General features: G+C 46.8%; 1 protein-coding gene across 5 annotated transcripts in view; it reads right to left on the reverse strand.

Moving 5' to 3' along the window:
* LOC146202293 (phosphatidylinositol 3,4,5-trisphosphate 3-phosphatase and dual-specificity protein phosphatase PTEN-like) overlaps positions 1-19,952 on the reverse strand; it is a 132,522-nt gene that overhangs the window by 12,005 nt on the left and 100,565 nt on the right. For all 5 annotated transcript variants that reach the window (XM_084588056.1, XM_084588055.1, XM_084588059.1 and 2 more), the window contains one exon: positions 10,991-11,099. In XM_084588056.1, the coding sequence (XP_084444182.1) occupies positions 10,991-11,099 (109 nt within the window). The remainder of the gene's footprint in view (positions 1-10,990; positions 11,100-19,952) is intronic.

Here is a 19,952-nt window from a genome sequence, read left to right on the forward strand (position 1 = left end):
TTTGTTCTAAACACCCACAAAAACAATCAAGAGAGCCAGAAAGAAAACAAATTTTTACCTCGACCTCTTCCTCCCCTTTTCCCCATTGGTAGATATACGGCAATCATCTTCAGTAAACACTGACTGCGTAGACGACCCACAAACCATCAATCGCACATGACTGATGGTTTTGCATGTGCTGCCGAACACAAATTTCTACATGTTTGAACATGTAGCCCTACCTAGGAGATAGTTTGACAAGTGCAGCTTCAATTTCGGAACATGTACATTTTTTTGTTGTTTTTTTCGCCAAATTGCAACGTAGCAGAAAGGATCACAAGGAGAGAGCAGTTTCGACTGTCAACAAACATGCCCTAAGGTTCACGTCAAGACACAAAAAAAAAAAAAATCAATCTCAATCATGTAATTTCGCAACCTCTACTGCATTTTTTTTTTTTATGATAGAGGTAGGGAAGAGTTTAAAAATGATTTCACAAGCTGCAGCTTTACCCGATGATGATTCAGGCAATGATCAGCCTGAAACATTAACTTGTGGCCCAAGCCAAAAGATACTTTTGGTCTCAGCTCGCTATTGAGCAGTTACACAGTTTTATCTCTATTCAAACGGTTTTTGGCAACCTTTGCTAGTACGGTCATTCCGGGTAGTTAGGCAAGTGACCCGCAATCGCCACTGGAGGCCTCGTTCAAAGATGGCTTTCCAGGAGCCAGTTGCCTAGCGACACCGCGGCCATAGCAGAGTTTGACAATTGTGTAGGCTCCCAAAAAATGAGGCGAATTGCCTTGTCAGCGTTTGGCCACCACATTTCAGCATTAGCCACAATGTAAATAAGCGTGAAGAGAGCTATTTTGTTTCCCTTGCTGCTGCCCACGTCTGCCTGCATTGTTCTTTCTCTAAAGCGTTGGAAAGAGACACACATTTCCCTGTGCCCGGGTGCAGGCGCCCTTCCCTTCTCAAGTAGTGGTGCTTTTCTCCTCTCACGGGGGCTTTACTCGCGTGAAGGGTGCCTTGATGTGTGCTCCTCCCCACTCTTGCATATTGCACTGAAAAGCCGTAAACGTTCACACCGCGCAGCACAGCTGAACAGGAGGCTTGGGTTATAGGTTGGCCGACGTAAGTTTTCAATGCCCTCAGTGCGACAGAATGCCGCCCCTTTCCAACCCACAAGGCAGAGGCCCGCCTGTTGACATGTGGTCATCAAACCACCAGGGAACAATGGAGACGCGGTGAGAAAATAGCATGTACACCTCAGGGTGTGGATCATTGAAGAAGCTGAAGCAACAAACTTGCCTTGCAGAGCTGTAGGCCTCAAACACCACTTATAGTTTTGGTCGCCGAGGGGTTTGTTTTAAACTGTTCCTCCATTTTTTTCTTATTTAATACTGCAGGCCTTTATAGCAGGCCCAAGCATGAAGGGCCAAAAAAAAAATGCTACAGTACAACCTCGCTGATACATTTTTCACGGTACTGTAAGAACCAGGAAGTAGGACAAATTGGAAAAGGTCAGTAGGTGGCTACTGAACAAATGCTTATTAAAGTCCTAGCATTTGAAAAAATTGTGCAGCGTTGTCTGTCACAATTTCTCACGCCTGGCGAGCACAACTTGCTTCTCCAGCCCTTGCAGTGCCGTGTGGTTCTCGTGATCATAAAAAGGTCTAATACCCGTGTTACACGGGCAGTTTCAACTGCCGTTCAGTTAAATCACAGTTCAGCGTTCCAACTGACGTTGAACTGAACGGCAGTAGACTGTAGGTACACGGAACATATCACGAACCTCAGTTGACCCCTAGAATCACGTGATCCTCCACATGCAAGCAACTCTTACTAAAAAAAAAGTGCATTATTTTTCATATATAAATTATATATAAAATAATTATAAAATTATATATAAAATCATATATAAAATTTGTGTGCTAGTGAAGTCAGGGTGGCAAGTTTTGTTTTCACAATTTTAAGTAAACACAGTGACCAATTAACACGCGAAATAATCGAAGCAGCGCACATCGCCTGGTCTAAAGACGCATGCGTCAGTAGCCCCTCTTTATCGATCAGTTCAAAAGAATTGGCATTTTTAGTGAAGGGAAAATGATAATGTTGTTATCGTCCTTGTTCAGTGTGACATGCATGAATTGACTATGAATCTATGAAGGATGGTTGTTTTCCTTGTGTTGTTGGAATATATGCCTCGTTCCAAACAATAAACACCAGTTGAAAGTCAGCGCTCGTGTGTGTCGTGTCTCTCTTCTTGTCTGTGTCTTAGTGCGCGCTGTTCCGGTCAAAATCCATTTGAGGCGCGTCTGGCTTCGCAGCTTAATCGTCGTTTTTTTGGTGCCGCTTCGTGCGCTTGTGTTTTGACACTCGTTTCAGTATTTAAAGTTGCAGGCTGGGACTTGCGCTAGCTAGGGCAGCAACCTTTCATGTGATTTTAGAACGCACAGCGGTTGGAAATGCCGCCGATTCGGTCGATGCGGCGCGTCCGTTGAAAGCCACCTTGTCAGTTGACTGGTTCAACTGGGACTGCCGACCTCAGTTGAACTGAACTGTAGTTGAGACTTCAACTGCAGTTGGCGCTGCCGTGTAACATTGCTAACTGCCTTTCAGTTCAACTGACCGCCAACTGAACTGCCGCTGAAAACGCCCGTGTAACAAGGGTATAAGGCCGCTCAGTTCAGTTCAGTCGTGTCCGACTCTTCGTGACCCTATGGACCATATCACGCCACGCTTTCCGGTCTCTCACTATCTTCCTAACATCACATAACTTCATCTGCAGTGCCTCGAGGATGCCATCTAACCATCGCGTTCGCTGCCTACCCCTTCTCCGGCGACCCTCAACCTTTCCCAACATCAAATCCCTCTCCAGCGACTCCTCTCTTCTTATCAGATGACCAAAGTAGCTGAGCTTTAACTTTAGAATTTTACCCTCCAATGAGCAGTCAGGGTTTATGGTCGACAATATCGACTGATCTGATCTTCTGGCCGTCCAAGAAACTCAAGATTCTCCGCCAGCACCACAATTCAAACGCGTCAATGTTTCGGCGGTCAGCCTTCTTCACAGTCCAACTCTCGCATCCATACATCACAACTGGAAATACCATAGCACGAGTTATACGGATCTTGGTTGGCAGACTAATGTCTCTGCTCTTTACTAGGTGGTCAAGGCTAGCCATGGCTCTTTTTCCCAGAAGTAGGCGTCTCCTAATTTCATGGCTGCAGTCTCCTTCTGGGGTTATCTTGGAGCCCAAGAAGAGAAAATCTGTCACAGCTTCCACTTCTTGTCCCTTGATGCTCCAGGACTTGATGGGGCAAGACGCCATGATCTTTGTCTTTTTAATGTTCAGTTTAAGCCCAAACTTCTCCCTCTCTTCTTGTACGCGCATCAGAAGTTTCTCGAGTTCCACTTCATTTTCTGCCATTAAAGTGGTATCATCCGCATATCTAAGGTTGTTGATACGTTTCCCAGCAATCTTCACTCCAGCTGAAGACTCGTCCAGACCGGCCTTCCTCATGATGCACTCAGCATATAGGTTAAATAGGCAGGGCGACAGTATGCAGACTTGTCTCACTCCTTTCTCAATCGGAAACCAATCAGTAAGACCATGCCCAGTTCTGACTGTGGCCTCTTGCACTTCATACAGGTTCCTGAGGAGATAGATGAGGTGATTTGGAACTCCCATCTCTTGGAGAGCTTGCCACAATCTGCTGTGATCTACGCAGTCAAACGCTTTCGCATAATCAATAAAGCAGAAGTAGATGGGTTTTTGGAACTCTCTTGCTTTTTCCATGACCCAGCGAAGGTTGGCAATCTGGTCTCTAGTTCCTCTGCCCTTGCGAAACCCAGCTTGCACGTCCGGAAGCTCCCGATCCACATACTGCTGCAGTCTACCTAGGAGGATTTTCAACATCACCTTGCTAGCATGCGAAATAAGCGCGATCGTGTGGTAGTTGGAACAATTTTTGGCCCTGCCTTTCTTTGAAATAGGGATGTAAACTGACCTCCTCCAATCCTGTGGCCACTGCAGGGTTGTCCAAATTTGCTGACATAATGTATACAGAACGTTAACAGCGTCGTCATGGTTGAGGTTTTGAAGCAACTCAGCTGGAATGCCATCAATTCCGCTAGCTTTGTTCTTAGCAAGGCTGGCTAAGGCCCATTCAACTTCTCTCTTCAGGATGCCCGGCTCGAGATCAGTAATCACAGCCGTCTTATGTTGGATTTGCACATCCGGGTCCTTCTTGTACAGTTCTTCTGTGTATTCCTGCCACCTCTTCTTTATCTCTGAGGCTTCCGTGAGGTCCCTGCCTCGTTTGTCCTTTATCACGCCCAGCTTAGCACAGAAGCTTCCTTTGATATCTTTCATTGTCTTATACAGATCCTCAATTGGCTGTTGTCCTCAACTGCTTGGCACTGTATGTTCAGGAAGGCATTCTTATCTCTTCTTGCGATTTTCTGAATATCCGCATTGAGAGCCTTGTATCTTTCTTTTTCCCCCGTAACTTTTGCCATCCTCCTATCCTCAGCTATTTGCAAAGCCTCTACAGCAGACTTAATGGTTGGCTGCGGCAGCGGCTCACCCACTTCCTCTTTGTCGTCATTATTGTCCACATCGACAACCTTCGCTACGATTTGATCAATGGTCAAAACCTCGGAGGTGGCAATGGCATCGTCCAGAGAAACGTAGTCGCTGCACGCGATCCCTTCGCACCAACAGTTTAGATGGCCGCGTCTAGTTCTTTATAGTCCTCCAGGGATCCGTCCTCTACTGTTCCAGATTCTGGTACGCAGTCTGCATCACTGAAACACTTTGGAGAACAGTTTTTAACCGTTGTGGCAGTGAGAGCGCTCCATGCTGTGGCTAAATAGTGTATGGCATCTAGGATGGCAACGCCAGTCGGCTGCTGCCCATGATCCACAGAAGCCAGGGATCGCTTCACAATGCACTTTCTGGTAAAATGCTTCATGTTCTTGATAATTCTAGCATCAACGGCTGAAGGTGGCTTGTCGTATTGATCGGAAGGTAAACCACCTTCACTGTTCTTAGGATGCGCGGAGCAGTTGACTAAAAACAGAACAACTTTTCTGCCCTCACAGCCCATCTTCGAGTCCATGTACGAAAGAAACTCGCCGAAAATTGCGCACATCATCCATGCCTTACTATTATTTTGTATTTCTGCAGGTAGCGAATATTTTTCAGGCAACGTGGCTTGCGACGCTTTCCGATGACTCAGGGCTTCATCATCTCGGAGCCATCCAAGTTGCACCACAACAGCATTGTGAGACGTTCTTTGGTGCATTTCCCGCTGTGGCAAGCCTCGCCTTTAGGCTCAGGATCTTCGATGGTTGTACTTTGAAAAGAGGGCCACTTCATTGGCATTGAAATGTCCCTCGGTTCATAGCCGTTGATAATGCACGCCACAGACTCTTTCCAGTTGCCTACGGTAGCAGTGCCCATGCTTGCGGCATCCACATTAATGGTTTAGTGGGTTATACCATGTATTCTCTTAAAACGGTCTATCTATCTGTTCAACCCATTGAAATCGGCGATCCTAAGCTTGTCGGCTACCTGCAGCGCTTTTTCGCGTAAAATGGTGCTGTCAAAATTCACACCTGCAGCTCCGACTTGCTTAAACCATTTGTAGACAGCCTCATCAAGCTGCACGTGTCCCGCACCGCGGGCTTGCTTGCTTTCAATGTTGAAAGATTGCGCGTTTGCTTCGATGTCGCTTCTTTTCGAAACAATGGAGTTCAGCGTGGATGCCGTGAGTCCAAGTTCTTTTGTGATACACACCCGCTTCCGTAATGGGTTAGCATCCACAGTGTGGATAATGCTTAAATTCTCCTCCAGCGAAAGTGCTTTACACTTTCTTGATGCCTTTACACTACAACACGACGGTACAACAAACTGGTTCCCGCGTACGTGCAGCGCATACGCTGGAAAGGACGGGCGACAGAACGAGGCAGCTGCCAACTCACAGCAGTTCACATTGCGGCGTGAAACGGTTGGTACGGTGACAGGTGGGCGGTCGAGCTTGCTAGACGCGTGTGCACACGACTACGGCACGCGACAAATTTATTCCCTGTGTCTTGTACGACGTGCGCACAGCAGGAAAAGTCATGCAATATGATTCCGAAGTGAAGCCGCAAAACGACGTGACGATACGTGCCAAGACGATGTCAGCCACACTAGCAGTAAACACACAAGGAAATAGGTAAAGAAAAAAAAAGTGCAACTATTGCTGCTGATGATGACTGCACAGCCTGCCTGAACGCTAGACATGCCAGGTCAAGCCAGTGCAAGTCAAGCCACCTTAAACGTAAACATGGCTGGCTTGGGGTGCCATGTTCGCAATGTATCATGCGGGAACGCACCCCAGTTACAACGTATCAGCAGAGTTTTGAATCCATGGAAACCTACGGGAGCCATGCCGGGACTCGCTCACAACAGCTTAGCAGTCGGGGAAACGCAGCACCCGGGAACGCAACAGTGGGGTTCTACTGTATCAGTGCATCAAAAACAGGATTAGCAAAAAGTGCAACCGCAAAATACAAACATTAAAACATGACTGAAAATAAATGCTGCTAAGAATACATCGTGTCAAAAGAATCAGCGCTGGTTAAGAGGTTAGGTCGACACTTGTTCCACTCCTCTAGGGTGCATGGGAAAAATCCATACTTGAAGGTGCTAATCCTAGCACTGTAAGGCGTTAGTGATTGTGCATGATGAGCCCTAGTTTGGCGCATAGTGTTAAGTGTAAGAAAGAGGTCTGAACTCATAGTTAGCTAATGAGCAAGAAAAGTAGTTTTAATCTTTGAATTTTTCGACGCAGCTGTGAAGCTTCAATCCCGTGAGTTCTCATAAGGGTATTTGGTGAGTCAGTTACACGATACAGTAGAATCTCGGTGATACGAAATTCAAAGGGAGACGAATTTTCGTATCACCCGAAATTTCGTATCGCCAAAAAACGAGCAAAATCCGTTTTCAAGCCTTCCAACAGGTACGAAATATTTATTTCCGTTGAAAGAAATCGCGTATATCCTTCTGCACCTTCTTTTCCGCGAGATCTGATAACAGAGAGTTTTGAAAACTGAAAAATTGGGCCGCTGTCTTCTCCCGCACAGACTCTGAGGTCACAGCGCGCCGCAGAACATCGATGGCGTGCATCGTTTCTGCTGCCGTCGGCGGTGGGTCATCAACGCTTTGGTCGTCGTCATCTTCGTCACTGCATGGAATGCCAGGCTGTGATGACGCTTCCTCCGCAATATCTTCAACCGTGCGGAGACCACAGGTGGCGAGGTCGTCGTCCGCGGTGACGAAATCGTTGACACAACAGTCGACGCCAAGTTGATTCCAGACATCGATAGGAATCGGGTCTGGCACTTGCGAGGCAGTAGCCACAGCGGATTTGAAAACCCCACACTTCGCGAAACAATTGGCGATGGTCATAGGAACGACGCGATCCCAGGCAATTGCAAGAAAATGCACAGCGTCCATAAGAGTGATCTGGAGATTCGCGTCCTTCCTTTCAATCTTCGCGAGGAGGCGGCGCACCAACAAAGCTTTGAAATGGTGCTTAACATTCCTTATAATCCCAGCATCCAGTGGTTGCAAATGACTTGTTGCGTTCGGGGGCAGGAACACCACCTTAAAACTCTGTAGTGTCATTTGTTTTGGAAGGGCGGTGCACTGGTCCAGCAGCAAAACTATTTTTCTGTTGTGGGTTAGCAACATCTTGCGGTCGAGGTACGTGACAAATTCCATAAACAAAGAAGACGTCATCCATGCTTTTTTGTTCGCCTTGTAGATGCAGGGCAATCGACCGGCTGCCTTAAAGCATCGGGGCTTTTAATATTTGCCAATGACTGTCAGCGGCATCTTTTCCGATCCGTCGGCGTTGCAACAAAACAAAACTGTGATACGTTGTTTGCTCTTTTGTCCGCCCCGGCAGGCATCGCCTTTAAAGCACAAACTTTTTTCGGGCTGGAGATTGTAAAACAGCCCTGCTTCATCTACATTAAAAACATCATGTGCTATGTGCTATCCCGCTATGTAAGACGGCAGTGTGGTTGTCATCCAGTCTTCCACGGCGGAGGCGTCGACTTTTTTTCCTTTGCCACAAACGGTCTTGTAGGAAAGATTATGACGCACCTTGAACCAGTGAATCCATCCACCAGAGGCCTGAAAGTCACCAATTCCAAGTGTGAGTGCGATGTCCGCTGCCTTCTCACGAAGCACTTTTCCGTCGATGTTGACGCCGGCCGCTGTGACCTCTCTGAACCACGTTAGAAGAACCTCTTCCAACTTCACATGGTGGGCAGTTTTGGCTTCTTTAGAATTCATCGCGAAGTGCTGCACATTCTGCATAATTTGGTCGCGCTGACCAACGATCGTTGACAATGTTGACAGCGGCAGGCCTAGCTCCTTGGCCATGTCAGTGCGCCTTTTCTTGGGCTCTTTGTCCACCTTATTTAAAATTTCCAATTTGTCTTTAAAGGTCAGCGCCTTTCTCTTCCGTGACATTGCAGTATGATGTACCTTTTCACGTTGCCGAGATGATCACAAAACGACGCGCTATCAATGCGGTGTCAGCCTCAACAAACGAGAAAACGAAGCAACGTGTAGCAACGTGTTGCCGCTGCAGCGGAGACTCCGGAAAGCGGAAGAGCGTGGCCTACGGGGCGGCGGAGAAATGTGGAGAGGGCCGCAAGGTCGTGCGCACAACTAAAGAAAAACAAAATGCGGGGGGAGGGGAGAGAAAGAGAGAGAGAGCGGGAGGGGGGGCAAGATATCGCCGCCTTCCTTCGCCAACTTCGCTGCTGCCGCGGGTTGCCAAGCCGGTTTTTTCCCGCTGTAATTTTTTTTTTTTCTTCTTTCGCGCGCGTGTGCGTGATCCGTGCTATCAGTGCTGCACCGCTGCGCACGCTTTTCTCGCTGTGCGTGTGTGCGTGGGCCTCGACCGGTCATGATACCGAAGTTCGTATCACCCGTAGCGAAAAGAAAAAGTGTTCGGAACATCCGCTTTTTTTTGCCCACTGAACGCAATGCAATTCGGCCGGGGAATTTTATGAATTCGTATCACACCGAATTTCGTATCAGCCGAGTTCGTATCACCGAGATTCTACTGTACTTTGAAAAATAAAACGGACGGCTTTGCGTTGTATCATTTCAAGTGCCTCAATGTTACGTTTAGTGTAGAGATCCCAGATGGTGCATGCATATTCTAGTGATGGTCTTATTATTGAAAAATAGGTTAATTTTTTAATTTCGGGTAGGGTAAGTTTTAGTCTGTGTCTAAGAAAGCAGAGTTTGTGAAAGGCTGATGAGCATATGTTTGAAACATGTTTATTCCAGCTTAAGTTTTTAAGTTTTTTGTTCCAGTAATACCGAGATACTTTACTCACTGACTTCAGTTAGAAGGAGAGATGAAATATTGTAGGAAAAAAAGAAAGAAGTCTTTTTGTTAGTTATTTTCATATACTTTGTTTTTTTCTGAATTTAGCTTCATGCCCCATTAATTACATAATGTATGCATGCTCTAAAAATTACATTTATGTTAAACTGTCCTTTTGGCTAGTAATTTGATGGAATAAAATGCAGTCATCAAATAGTCTGATTTGAACAGGGTTAGCTATTACGTTAGTAATGTCATTGATATATATTAGAAAGAACAATGGTCCAAGCACACTTTCCTGTGGGACGCCTGAAGTGACATCAAGAACCCTGCAGTAGAATGAGTGTGCAACCACTTTCCATATACTGGCCCAATATGTTAACACACAGTTGGTACAAAAATAAATCACCAACTGACACATTAGAGGCATGCACTCCACTAGCAATCATTTTATAGACCATAAAAAGTCAGGACATTAAATGCGTACTGTTTTCGAATGCACAGTCTCCACTTTAAAGAACAGTACCACATCTTGTGTAGCTATATGCCTCCTTTCCTCCTTTCTCCTCCTGTGCTAAGTATGGAAAGACTGCTTTTAGAATTGTTCTTTAAGCCATACCTTACTCTCGACTCTCAAAACCGCGTGGAAATAATATGGGCATGTGACTGTGCATGCACACTGTGGTCATTCTGCAGGAAATGTGCACTTAAGGCTCCCACGTCGACTGCACCATTTCAACATCCAAGCTACTGAATGGAGAAAACGGCTTTGATCAGAAAATCTGCACAACTTCCATGATACCTCGTCTAAGCAATTCTTAAGGCACAGGCATTCACTGCACTCTGCTGAGGAGAACACAGAGCATGTTTCTGACAAGCTATGTGCCGTCTAACATGGCCTGCGTGACTAGGCCATGTCAGGCAAACAAAAATAAGAAATGCCAGGCGTAAGGTACATACATCTGCTCAACAGAAGGGTAACTTGGGCGAGTTGTAGGTCGTTCATTATGGTATGGTGGGCACTGATTAGCACATAGGCAACGAGAAGAAAGCACGGCACTGGCGCCAGTTCCATGTTTTCTTCTCTTTGTGTGTTAATCAGCGCCCACCAAACCACCCTATACATCTGTCACAGTCCCAAATGTGTCATGTCCAGCAAGTTAGGCAGCCATTCCTGGTGAAACAAAACGAATTATTTTAAACTCTGCGGACATCTTTTTGAGTGTGTGTGAAAATAAGAGCGATGGCTTTCTGTTACGCAGAGAAATGAATTCACAAGCTGTTTTATTCCCCCAAAACTTAATTGAAGCAAAGCGCATTAAAAAAGTTGTCTGTCATGGGAGAGAATTTGTTGCATTATATTTGCTGTTGATGGGGTGTCCAGGTGCTTTGTTGCGGTGACAATTGTTTATGTTGGGGCTTTGCAATTTACCAAAGCAATCCCAAGTTGCAACCAAATCCATAACTACAAAAAAAAAATTAATTCGAACTTAAATGCCTTTCAACCACACTTTTCATCCTTCATGGCAAAGTAATCCCTTCAGCAGTCTTGGACTATCAAGATCACACAGCAGTCATAGCAGCAGAGATAAATAAAATGCCCACCTTGAAGTCTTTGCTGAATTTGCTGTGAGTTTTGTCCTTGTAAGCCTTGTCAAGATCGTCCTTGCACAAAACTAATGTCCTTGTCTCCTCTTCACCCCCATTGTGAACCCTGCAGGCAAGCAAACAAACATCAGACACAACCATGGCTACTAAAGAAAGCCGCCATTAAGAAGTTGCAGGCTATGACAAGCGGTAAGGCTTGCTTAATGGCTAGAACACCAGCAGAAGTAAACGACTGCGCCATTGCAACTAGTGCGGAAAAAGACAAGGGACAGCGGCAATAAAGTACCAACAGGACAGCACCCATTATTGACCAGCAGCGCACCGACAACTCCTATCCTTCCGCCAATATGTCCGTGCTGCGTGACGATACATTGTTCCGACGCAGCATGTGCCCAGATGGTGCAGACCTTTTGTTCGTCGTCTCTACTCAACTCCGCTCTACTGTTTTAGCCTAGCTTCATGACGTCCCTACAGTAGGGCACCTGGGTGTATTACGCACGTATGATAGCGTACGCCGCGTTTTTTTGGCCTCGCCTTTATCGCTCTGTTCACCGCTACGTTGCAGCTTATGACCTGTGCCAGTGTAGGAAGAAGCCGCAGCTTTAGCCTAGTGGTCACCTTCAACCAATCGAAGTTTCACCTGACCCATTTTCCTGCGTCGATCTTGACCTCCTTGGGCCTATTCCAACATCGACTTCCAGGAATAGATGGATTGCAGTTACCACTGATTACACAATTTCGCGGAGCTATCCTAACCAACTGTGCCTCCCATGTCGCTGATTTCCTTCTTTATGGCGTCATCCTGCTTCATGGTGCTCCCCGTCAGCTGCTTACGGATCGAGGCTCCTGCTTCATTTCTAAAGTTGATGACTTGCTCCGGTCATACTCTACCCACCAAACATTCACGACAGCCTTTCGGCTGTCGTGAATGGCCTTAATAAGTGCCTTAACTGGACGCTTATGAACATGCTATCGATGTACGTTTCTGACCACCATCATGCCTGGGACGTCAATTTCCCTTTAGTCACACTTGCATACAATTCGTCCTGCCAAGATACAACCGGCTGCTCACCCTTTTATCTCCTCTTTGGCCGCGACGCTCTGCTCCCTTTCGACAATTTGCTGCCTGCTGAGGACCATCCCAGCAGTTATGCTTCCGATACCATAGCATGCACCAATGCTACCCGAAACATTACTCTGGATCGCCTCAGGGCTTCCCGATGCCCCAAAAACATTATTATGATAATCGCCATCGAGATTTACGCTATCCGTCTGGTTTCCTCGTCCTCTTTTCGCTCCCGGCCCGTTATGTGGGCCTGTGTGAGAAACTCATGTCCCGTTACGTGACGTGACCTACAAGATCGCGCCCCTGTCTCTCACGCCAGACTTCACTGCACCACCTGCACAAACTGTTCATGTCGCTCGTCTTAAACCCTGCTATTCCCACTCATCAGTTTTGCAAGCACCAGGACCATGCTTGCCCCGCAGGGGGATTGTGTATGTGGGAAGACGATGAGGATGTTTTGTGTGCTGGGTCGAACGACACTGAAGCTTAAGCTGTTGTGTTGGTGTGCTCTGGTGTTCTGGAAGTGCCCCTGACGTCGGACTGAGTCTTACCGCTTGGGAACGCCCCGTAACAGGTAAAGCGTGCTGTCCCGTCGATACCTTATTGTCGCTGTCCATTGTCTTTTTCCACGCTAGTTGCAATGTCTCGGTCATTTACCAAAGCTCACCAACTAGCCCAATTGTCTTCCCTGACCAGCAGAAGGTGCCAAGTAGTACTGGTTACCTGTCAATGATGGAAGAGGCTTCAGACACGCCAATGACGTGTCTGTGGTCACTTTTTAAAGCCAAATGTAATTCGAAACGACACTGCTTGTCTAAACACTGCACAGAATATAAAACAAGACTCCACAATATTCAAAACAGACACGAAGTGCTGTTTCAGCAATTCAATAATAATTGTCGAATCTGCCTTCAAGAATCTCATGCTGAGTCAAACTGTCATCAGACCCAGTAAAAAGTAATGAACCGAAATACCTCCCATTTTCTTTGAACTTCGGTGCATTGTAATGATGCTTCATAAGAGAAAATCCCTTGGAGAAAAAGTAACACCCACTGAACACTAATATACATTCTTCTTGAATGTTATGAAAAAAGTTATTCTTGTATGGAATCCATTTTGGTGGGGGGTCCCAAAATTCAATTACAAATTTACAGAAGGAAGAATAATGCAACACATTCCCCACCTCAATTGAAGTCTACTTTCACTTTGCTGTGATGGCCCATTTCGGTTTATTGATGCAGTAAACAAGGTAACTCTAAAGAAACCTAAGCTCATCATCATCAGCCTGACTATACCCACTGCAGGGCAAAGGCCTCTCCCATATTTGTCCAATTAACCCGGTTCTGTGCTAGCTGCATCCACTTGACCCCTGCGAACTTCTTAACCTCATCCGCCCACCTAACTTTCTGCCGCCCCCTGCTACGCTTTCCTTCCCTTGGAATCCAGTTTGTTATCCTAATCGACCATCGGTTATCCTCACTTCGCACTACATGTCCTGCCCATGCCCATTTCTTCTTCTTAATTTCCAATAGAATGTCAGTAACTTGAGTTATTTCTCTGACCCACTCTGCACGCTTCCTATCTCTTAATGTTACCCCTACCATTTTTCGCTCCATAGCCCTCTGGGTTGTCCTCAATTTAAGTAGAACCCTCTTGGTTAGCCTCCACGTTTCAGTGAATAAAGTGAAGTGTGAATGAGCCATAAGGCTCTCTGCAGCTGCCTGCACCACGTCAGAAAAGACAAGGTCACCAGGGCCATGGTGTTTGATAGCGGGAGCACAGTGCTGCCCACTTATCATAGCCTCGCATGAACCGAGCAGTCTCGTTCAACTCAAGAAAGGGCTTTGTTCACTTGAACTTTGCATTTGTCATACCTGCCAACCTAAATATTTGAAAATTAGTAAAATCCTCCACGGGAAAGAGGGGGGTGCAATGTTTTTTTTTTTTTTTCCCCGAAGGATATACCTTTTACAGCAAGCTTACTCACGTTTTCACAGCCATAAGTGAAATTCGTGTCGTGGAGAGTAATGTGTAAACACACTCCAATGGGGAACGATTTATTTTTTTTGCTGTTGGCGACTTTGCCTGCTTGAGAAATTTCTCTAAGTTTAATCAAAACAAGTTCCCCTCTGGTGCCCTTTCACCATCAGCAGACTTTCGAGCGTTTGCTCACACACAGATGAGCGGAACTCAGAGTTTTGTTCACAGTACTGAATATTCTCTCGCATTCAGCATTGCTGTGGGAAATAGAGTGGACGCCCAGCATAACTGTTGAAATTCTATAGAACCTGAGCAATCTGTAGACACTTCGAACATTTCTAGATTGTGACCACTGAATGTCGCACCTTGACTCATACAATATGCCCGCTGGGACCTGGTACGCTTGCAAGTTGGCGAACTCTACTTCAAGTGTGTCGATTGCATCTTCTCTTGATTCCCCGCTCTGCTGGGGTAGAATAGCATGGAACGCCATAATAAAATGACGTAAGCAGCTGAATGAAGCAGTCTTGAGACCTTGCATTTGAGCAACTTCAGCCATCTTGAAGTTGACATCCTCTAGCGGGAATTGATAACAGCTTGATAACACCTGGGCGCACAAATTTAGTCAGGAGATTCTTGAAAAGGTAGTTCAAGAGGCCCTTCAGCACATGAATCTGAGGAGCCTGTGCCTGAAGATGGGAGTTTGTCCTGGTTGAGCCTCTCTCAATACAGTATGAACACTGTTTTTCTTGCCGATCATGACACTGACATTGTCCGAACATATAGCCAGCAGGTTTCCAACAGGCAAATTCCGGGAATTCATCTCGTCCAAAACCAGATTTCCGCCGGGGTGGTGCAGTGGTAAGACGCCCGACTACTGTGCCGGAGTTCCCGGGATCGAATCCCGGCCTCGGCGGCTGCGTTTCGATGGAGGCGAAACGAAGTGGCGTCCGTGTGCTGTGCGATGTCAGCGCACGTTAAAGATCCCCAGGTGGTCGAAATTACTCCGTAGCCCTCCACTACGACCCCCCTTTCTCTCTATCCACTTTCACTCCCACCTTCATCCCTTCCCTTACGGCGCGGTTCAGGTGTCCACAGAGCAAGTGTGACAGATACTGCGCTTTTCCCTTCCTATGAACCAACCAACCAACCAACCAATCTTGTGACCCGTCACTTCCCCTTGGATTGTTCCAAGGCAAAGAAGGCGGCTTTCGACTCTATTCATCTCTCTAACGAAATATGTCACAATAGGGTAGAGCTGCGTATCCCTATTATTACTGCTATCTACAGCGACCGAAAATACTTGCCGTTTCAGGGCATCCAGCAAAGGAGTATCCACGTCAGCGGACATTTCCCGAACAACTGACGCGCTACGTTTCCTAAAATGCGAATGCACCAACTCGCCCAATTTAGCATTCTTGTGCAATTGACGTAGTCTTTGTTTGTCCACAGGTGTAGCGTTTCGCTTCTTCGCACTTGGGGAACATTTTCCTGAAAAGCGGTCCGGCATGATCGCTGACACTTAGCGGGATGTTGTGCTAAACTAAAAACGCCGTGAAGAGGCATTCTGCACAAATCATACCGAGGTCGTCGCTGCGTACAAAACTTTCTAGGCTTGACTGGCTGTCCGTGGCTCGCACTTAAGCCTGATACTTTTTAGAACCGATGTGGAACTTGATGTCAGACTAGCCACCATGAGAAATGTTCACGTCACAGGCGCACGTGGTGCAAAATCCAAACTTCTCCCCTCTCACGAAGCACGGAAATTCTGCCGTATAAGATTTAAAAATACTTGGAAATACTGAAGCTTCAAGCCCGCCATTGCACTGCAAAGCCGATATAGCTAAAATAATGCCTAGTCGCACAAAGGACAAGGCCACCACTGAAGTGACTAAAGTCCACAACCGCACGTACAAAGACAACAGAGGCAAGAGGCACGACAGCAGGTTTGCGGAGGTGCTATCGAGCTTTGGATATGGATCCGTGGCCTCCCTAGTAGATGACAGAAGTCATAATTTTGCCGCTGCTGCTGATGATGATACTATGAAAACATGCTATCCTCTCGTGGCAGTGCAAGGTACCAGGGTGTAGTTTTAATCGATTTTCACGTTTTTTTTTTCTGCAAATAAAATATTTTTCTTAAAATTTCAAGCAAGATTCGTAAAATCATACGACTGGTCGAAATCCATACATTTTACAAAAAATTCGGAAGAGTTGGCAGGTATGCATTTGTACAGCCGCATGACACGTGCCAGAGTTTTGTGCGGAGTCACGAGGCCCGTGTGAACACCAGTGCCCCTCTGGTGACAAAGGCGTGCGGAGAGCGTTCTGGCAGTTATGCAGGTTCACCGGAGCCACCCAGGCTTGCTGGCCTCTGCACATTGTCTCGCTACCACCTGCTGCGACTAAGATGCCTGTATCCCGTTAGGCACATCCACGCGGGGCAGCCGTGGCCAGACCATTCAGCCGTCACCTCTGGCTGTTGTCACCCTGGCACAAGCATTGCCGCCTTGCGCTCGACAACTACAGTATCCTGGCCTGCAGTTTTCAGCCGGTCCTGCGGGCCCTGTGGATACGTGGTCCACTCCCCGTGAACATTGGTGCTGCGCGCCCTACCGGCATCTGGCACTGTCTGTATCTGCCTTTCAGACTGAGGCAGCGCTTCAATGGATTTACGGCTCCAGTTCTAGACCGTGCCCCGCTGCGTACCGGCCTGCAGACAGGAAACCCACGAGACATGCCAGCCATCCTGCAGTGACTTTCGCGCTACCGTCGGCGCACCACGGATGTCTGCGTGGGCGTCGTCTGCACAACCTCTGCTGCAAGGTCCTACCTCAACTACAAGTTCTTGAAGACATCTCCACAGCATGTACTTGCAGGCGCGCTGGTCAATTTAAGGTTAGGGGAGATGTGGGGAATGATCTCCCATCGTTCTCTTTAAAATTGGCTTTCCCCTGCGGTAGTTATTCTATCACGAGAAGGCGCTACCGGCGGTGGCGCCCACCGCGCAACCACTTCCCTTCTCCTCCGTTCCACTCTCCCTCGCGGCGCGGCCTCGACGGTGGCGCCGTCTATCGCGGACCTCCCAAAGGAAATGACAGCTGATGCGCTACCGGAGGGAAAGCGCGGAAAACTTTGTTGAAGCCCTGCGCCGATATTTTTGAAGCGAAATTTTATTCCTCTGGCCTTAATGACGCCTTATAAGAATTACACAAGAGAACTTGTGAAAAGGACCATCATTTAAGGCGTAAGGCGTCTGCAAATTCAGAGTGAGTGTTGTTGAAGCACAACGCATGCCCACGGTATGATCAAGCACGCGCGTAATGTTGCAAAATTATCAGAGTTTGAAGTTTTGAATGCATGGCAGTAGGTAAATGCGGTTGGGAAGACTTAATTGCATACCTGTTGTACAAGCAGAATTTTGCTCGCCCGGCGCGTGAAAGGTTAACTTTTCTAGGTCAGCAATGCCTACAGCAGCTGGGCAACTGCTGCTCTGTGACATTTACAGGCGTGAAGTTGATGCGCGAGTTTTGGAGACCATGAGCAATGTTTTCACTCGTGGACGGTATTGATAATGTGAACAATACAGAGGCTGTTCTCGCAGCGCAAGATGTTGCTTATTTATTTACATTGCAAGTGATTAAAATTTGATAACAAGGACAATCTTGGTGAAAAAAAGAAAACTGGACAGAAGTCAATAAAAATGATCTCCCCATTAGCACCAGTAACACTTTGTTGAAGTGCTAATTCTATATCTGTACACCGTATGCTCTTGCATTCTTTCCCAATGTAAATTTTTGCCGAGAAGCAGCGTCCCCATATTTAAAACACCATTTTAGAAATAACAGACAAAGAATTGTTTTAATGAAAGGAAAAATCATGCGCTCAATATTTATTGTGCGTTTCAAACAAGCACCAGGCTAATAGTGCGAGCATTGTGTGTGCCATTAGGTTGTTTGGTGTCTGTCTTCGTCCTGGCCACATAAGGTTACGACCACACACCATGCGTTGCAGGTGTATTGTTTGATGGCGTGTTTTTGGACCGTAGTAAAATCTCGTTACAAGAGACACTCAAGGGACCCGAAAAAGATGTCTCATGTAAGCAAGGTCTCTTGTAACCAAAAATTCTAAAAGCACTGTGTTGATCAGTTTACTGCACATCAGCATATAAATGCATTCACACACATTAACAGTAAACTTTTCAGGAAAGCTGAAAGAAGTTATTCATACTAGTATGTATTTTTGTGAGTGCAGAGTGTATTCCTTTTTCTCGTACCCAGCGCTGGTCTTCAGACGTGGCACGGTGGACGTAGCCGTATCAAGAAGGTATTAAAAATGAAAGCTCCTAGCGAGTGTATGTCGAAGAATGAGTACGGCTGCATGCTGCCAGGGTCACATGTCGCATCCGAAGGGGCGTGTTCTTGGCCTAGCTGCAGCATGTCCAGCGGCATATGATCATTTGCGAGCGCAGATCGATAAATTGCACTGTTCAGCTGATACTCATAATCTCCATCGACATGGCCACTTCATTGCTTTCTTTATCGCGTCGCTTCAGACAACAGATGAGCCTGACATAGTGCCATCGCCCGTGTTCCTCAGCCACGAGTTCCACGGACGGTTTCGATTTTTTTTTTTTTTTCCGCAGATTGCGTAATAAATCGCGTCTGCGAGCAAGGGGTGTGGAAGTTCGAACTTTAGCTCCAGCAATGAACTCTACGTGCGGCCCTGCACCTGCTGTACAGCAAGGTTTCATTCTGGAACATTAGCCAATTTATTAGGTCGTTTTTATAAGTATGCCATCTGTTTTAGCCTTAAACTTCGTGCAAGTTTATTAATATGGCAAGGTTGTTTTATCAAAGATTTTGAGTATTTGTATGCCTTGAAGGGCACTGCCACAGGCATATGAAGTGGTAAATGAAGCTTCTCATGCTTGTTCTAGGGGCGGTTTATGGGTTTTGTGGCAAGGCTTTTTCAGCATTTAAGGACGGTACTGTTATATGTTTAGTATACAGTCAAGTCCACTTATAATGATGCTGGTTTTAACCATATATCGGTTGCAACAATGAAAAGCTCCTGCACCGTCCACTTTTGTATCTTTTCTATGGTACAATAGCCCGCTTACTACAATGCCCTCATGCCGCCTTATCAGTCATAACAATGAAGTCTGGCCCCTGAGTGCTTGTGCCAAAAGGTAGTGGAATGCGAAATCCTTGAAAAAAAAAGAAAAATTCCAGCTGCTGCTCCCTCCCCGCCGCGCGCTCATACAATAAAGCCTGTTTTCTGGCCTTTTCCGCATTGCCAGCCTCGCGCGCCTTTCTCCCGCTGCCCTTCCACCCCTCGGAACACAAATGGGCTGCGCCCATAGCTCTATGCCACGTCACCTTCCCGCCAACGAATTTGGTTGTTTGTGCAAGTTGACTGCGTCGAAGTCGTTCCTGGCCACGTGGTTTCTCCTCATTTGAATCGTCGCCGAAACGGAAGATGGCTGATCCGCCCACTGATTATTGGATGACGTTGCCGGTGGAAAGAAAGCGCATGGCTATCGATTTCGAGACGAAGTGCAGTATCGTGAAAGACTACAAAGAGGGTAAGAAAGTGTGTGACTTGTTTAAGAAGCACACACTATCGCAATTAACGATATCGATTATCATTCGCTCCGCTGAGAAGTTCGACAAAGAAAAGTCCTCGCTTGACAGTGGGCGCAAATGCGTTCTACAAGGTGCCTGAAGATTACAGTGACTGCGACAGTGATGACGCGGTAGGGCAGGCTGCCTCAACGTTATCCTCACAGGTGGCCCTGCAGTTTATTCAGCTCCTCTGGGCTTTGTTTTCGCCAGGGACCTTCTGCTGCACTATGTGGGATACCTGGATGCCATGAAGAAGGATGTCGGCAAGCTTCTCCTGAGGCAAGCA

This window comes from Amblyomma maculatum, chromosome 1 (genome assembly GCF_055883805.1).
Source record: "Amblyomma maculatum isolate TAMU_Amacu chromosome 1, ASM5588380v1, whole genome shotgun sequence".
Lineage (NCBI taxonomy): Eukaryota > Metazoa > Arthropoda > Arachnida > Ixodida > Ixodidae > Amblyomma > Amblyomma maculatum.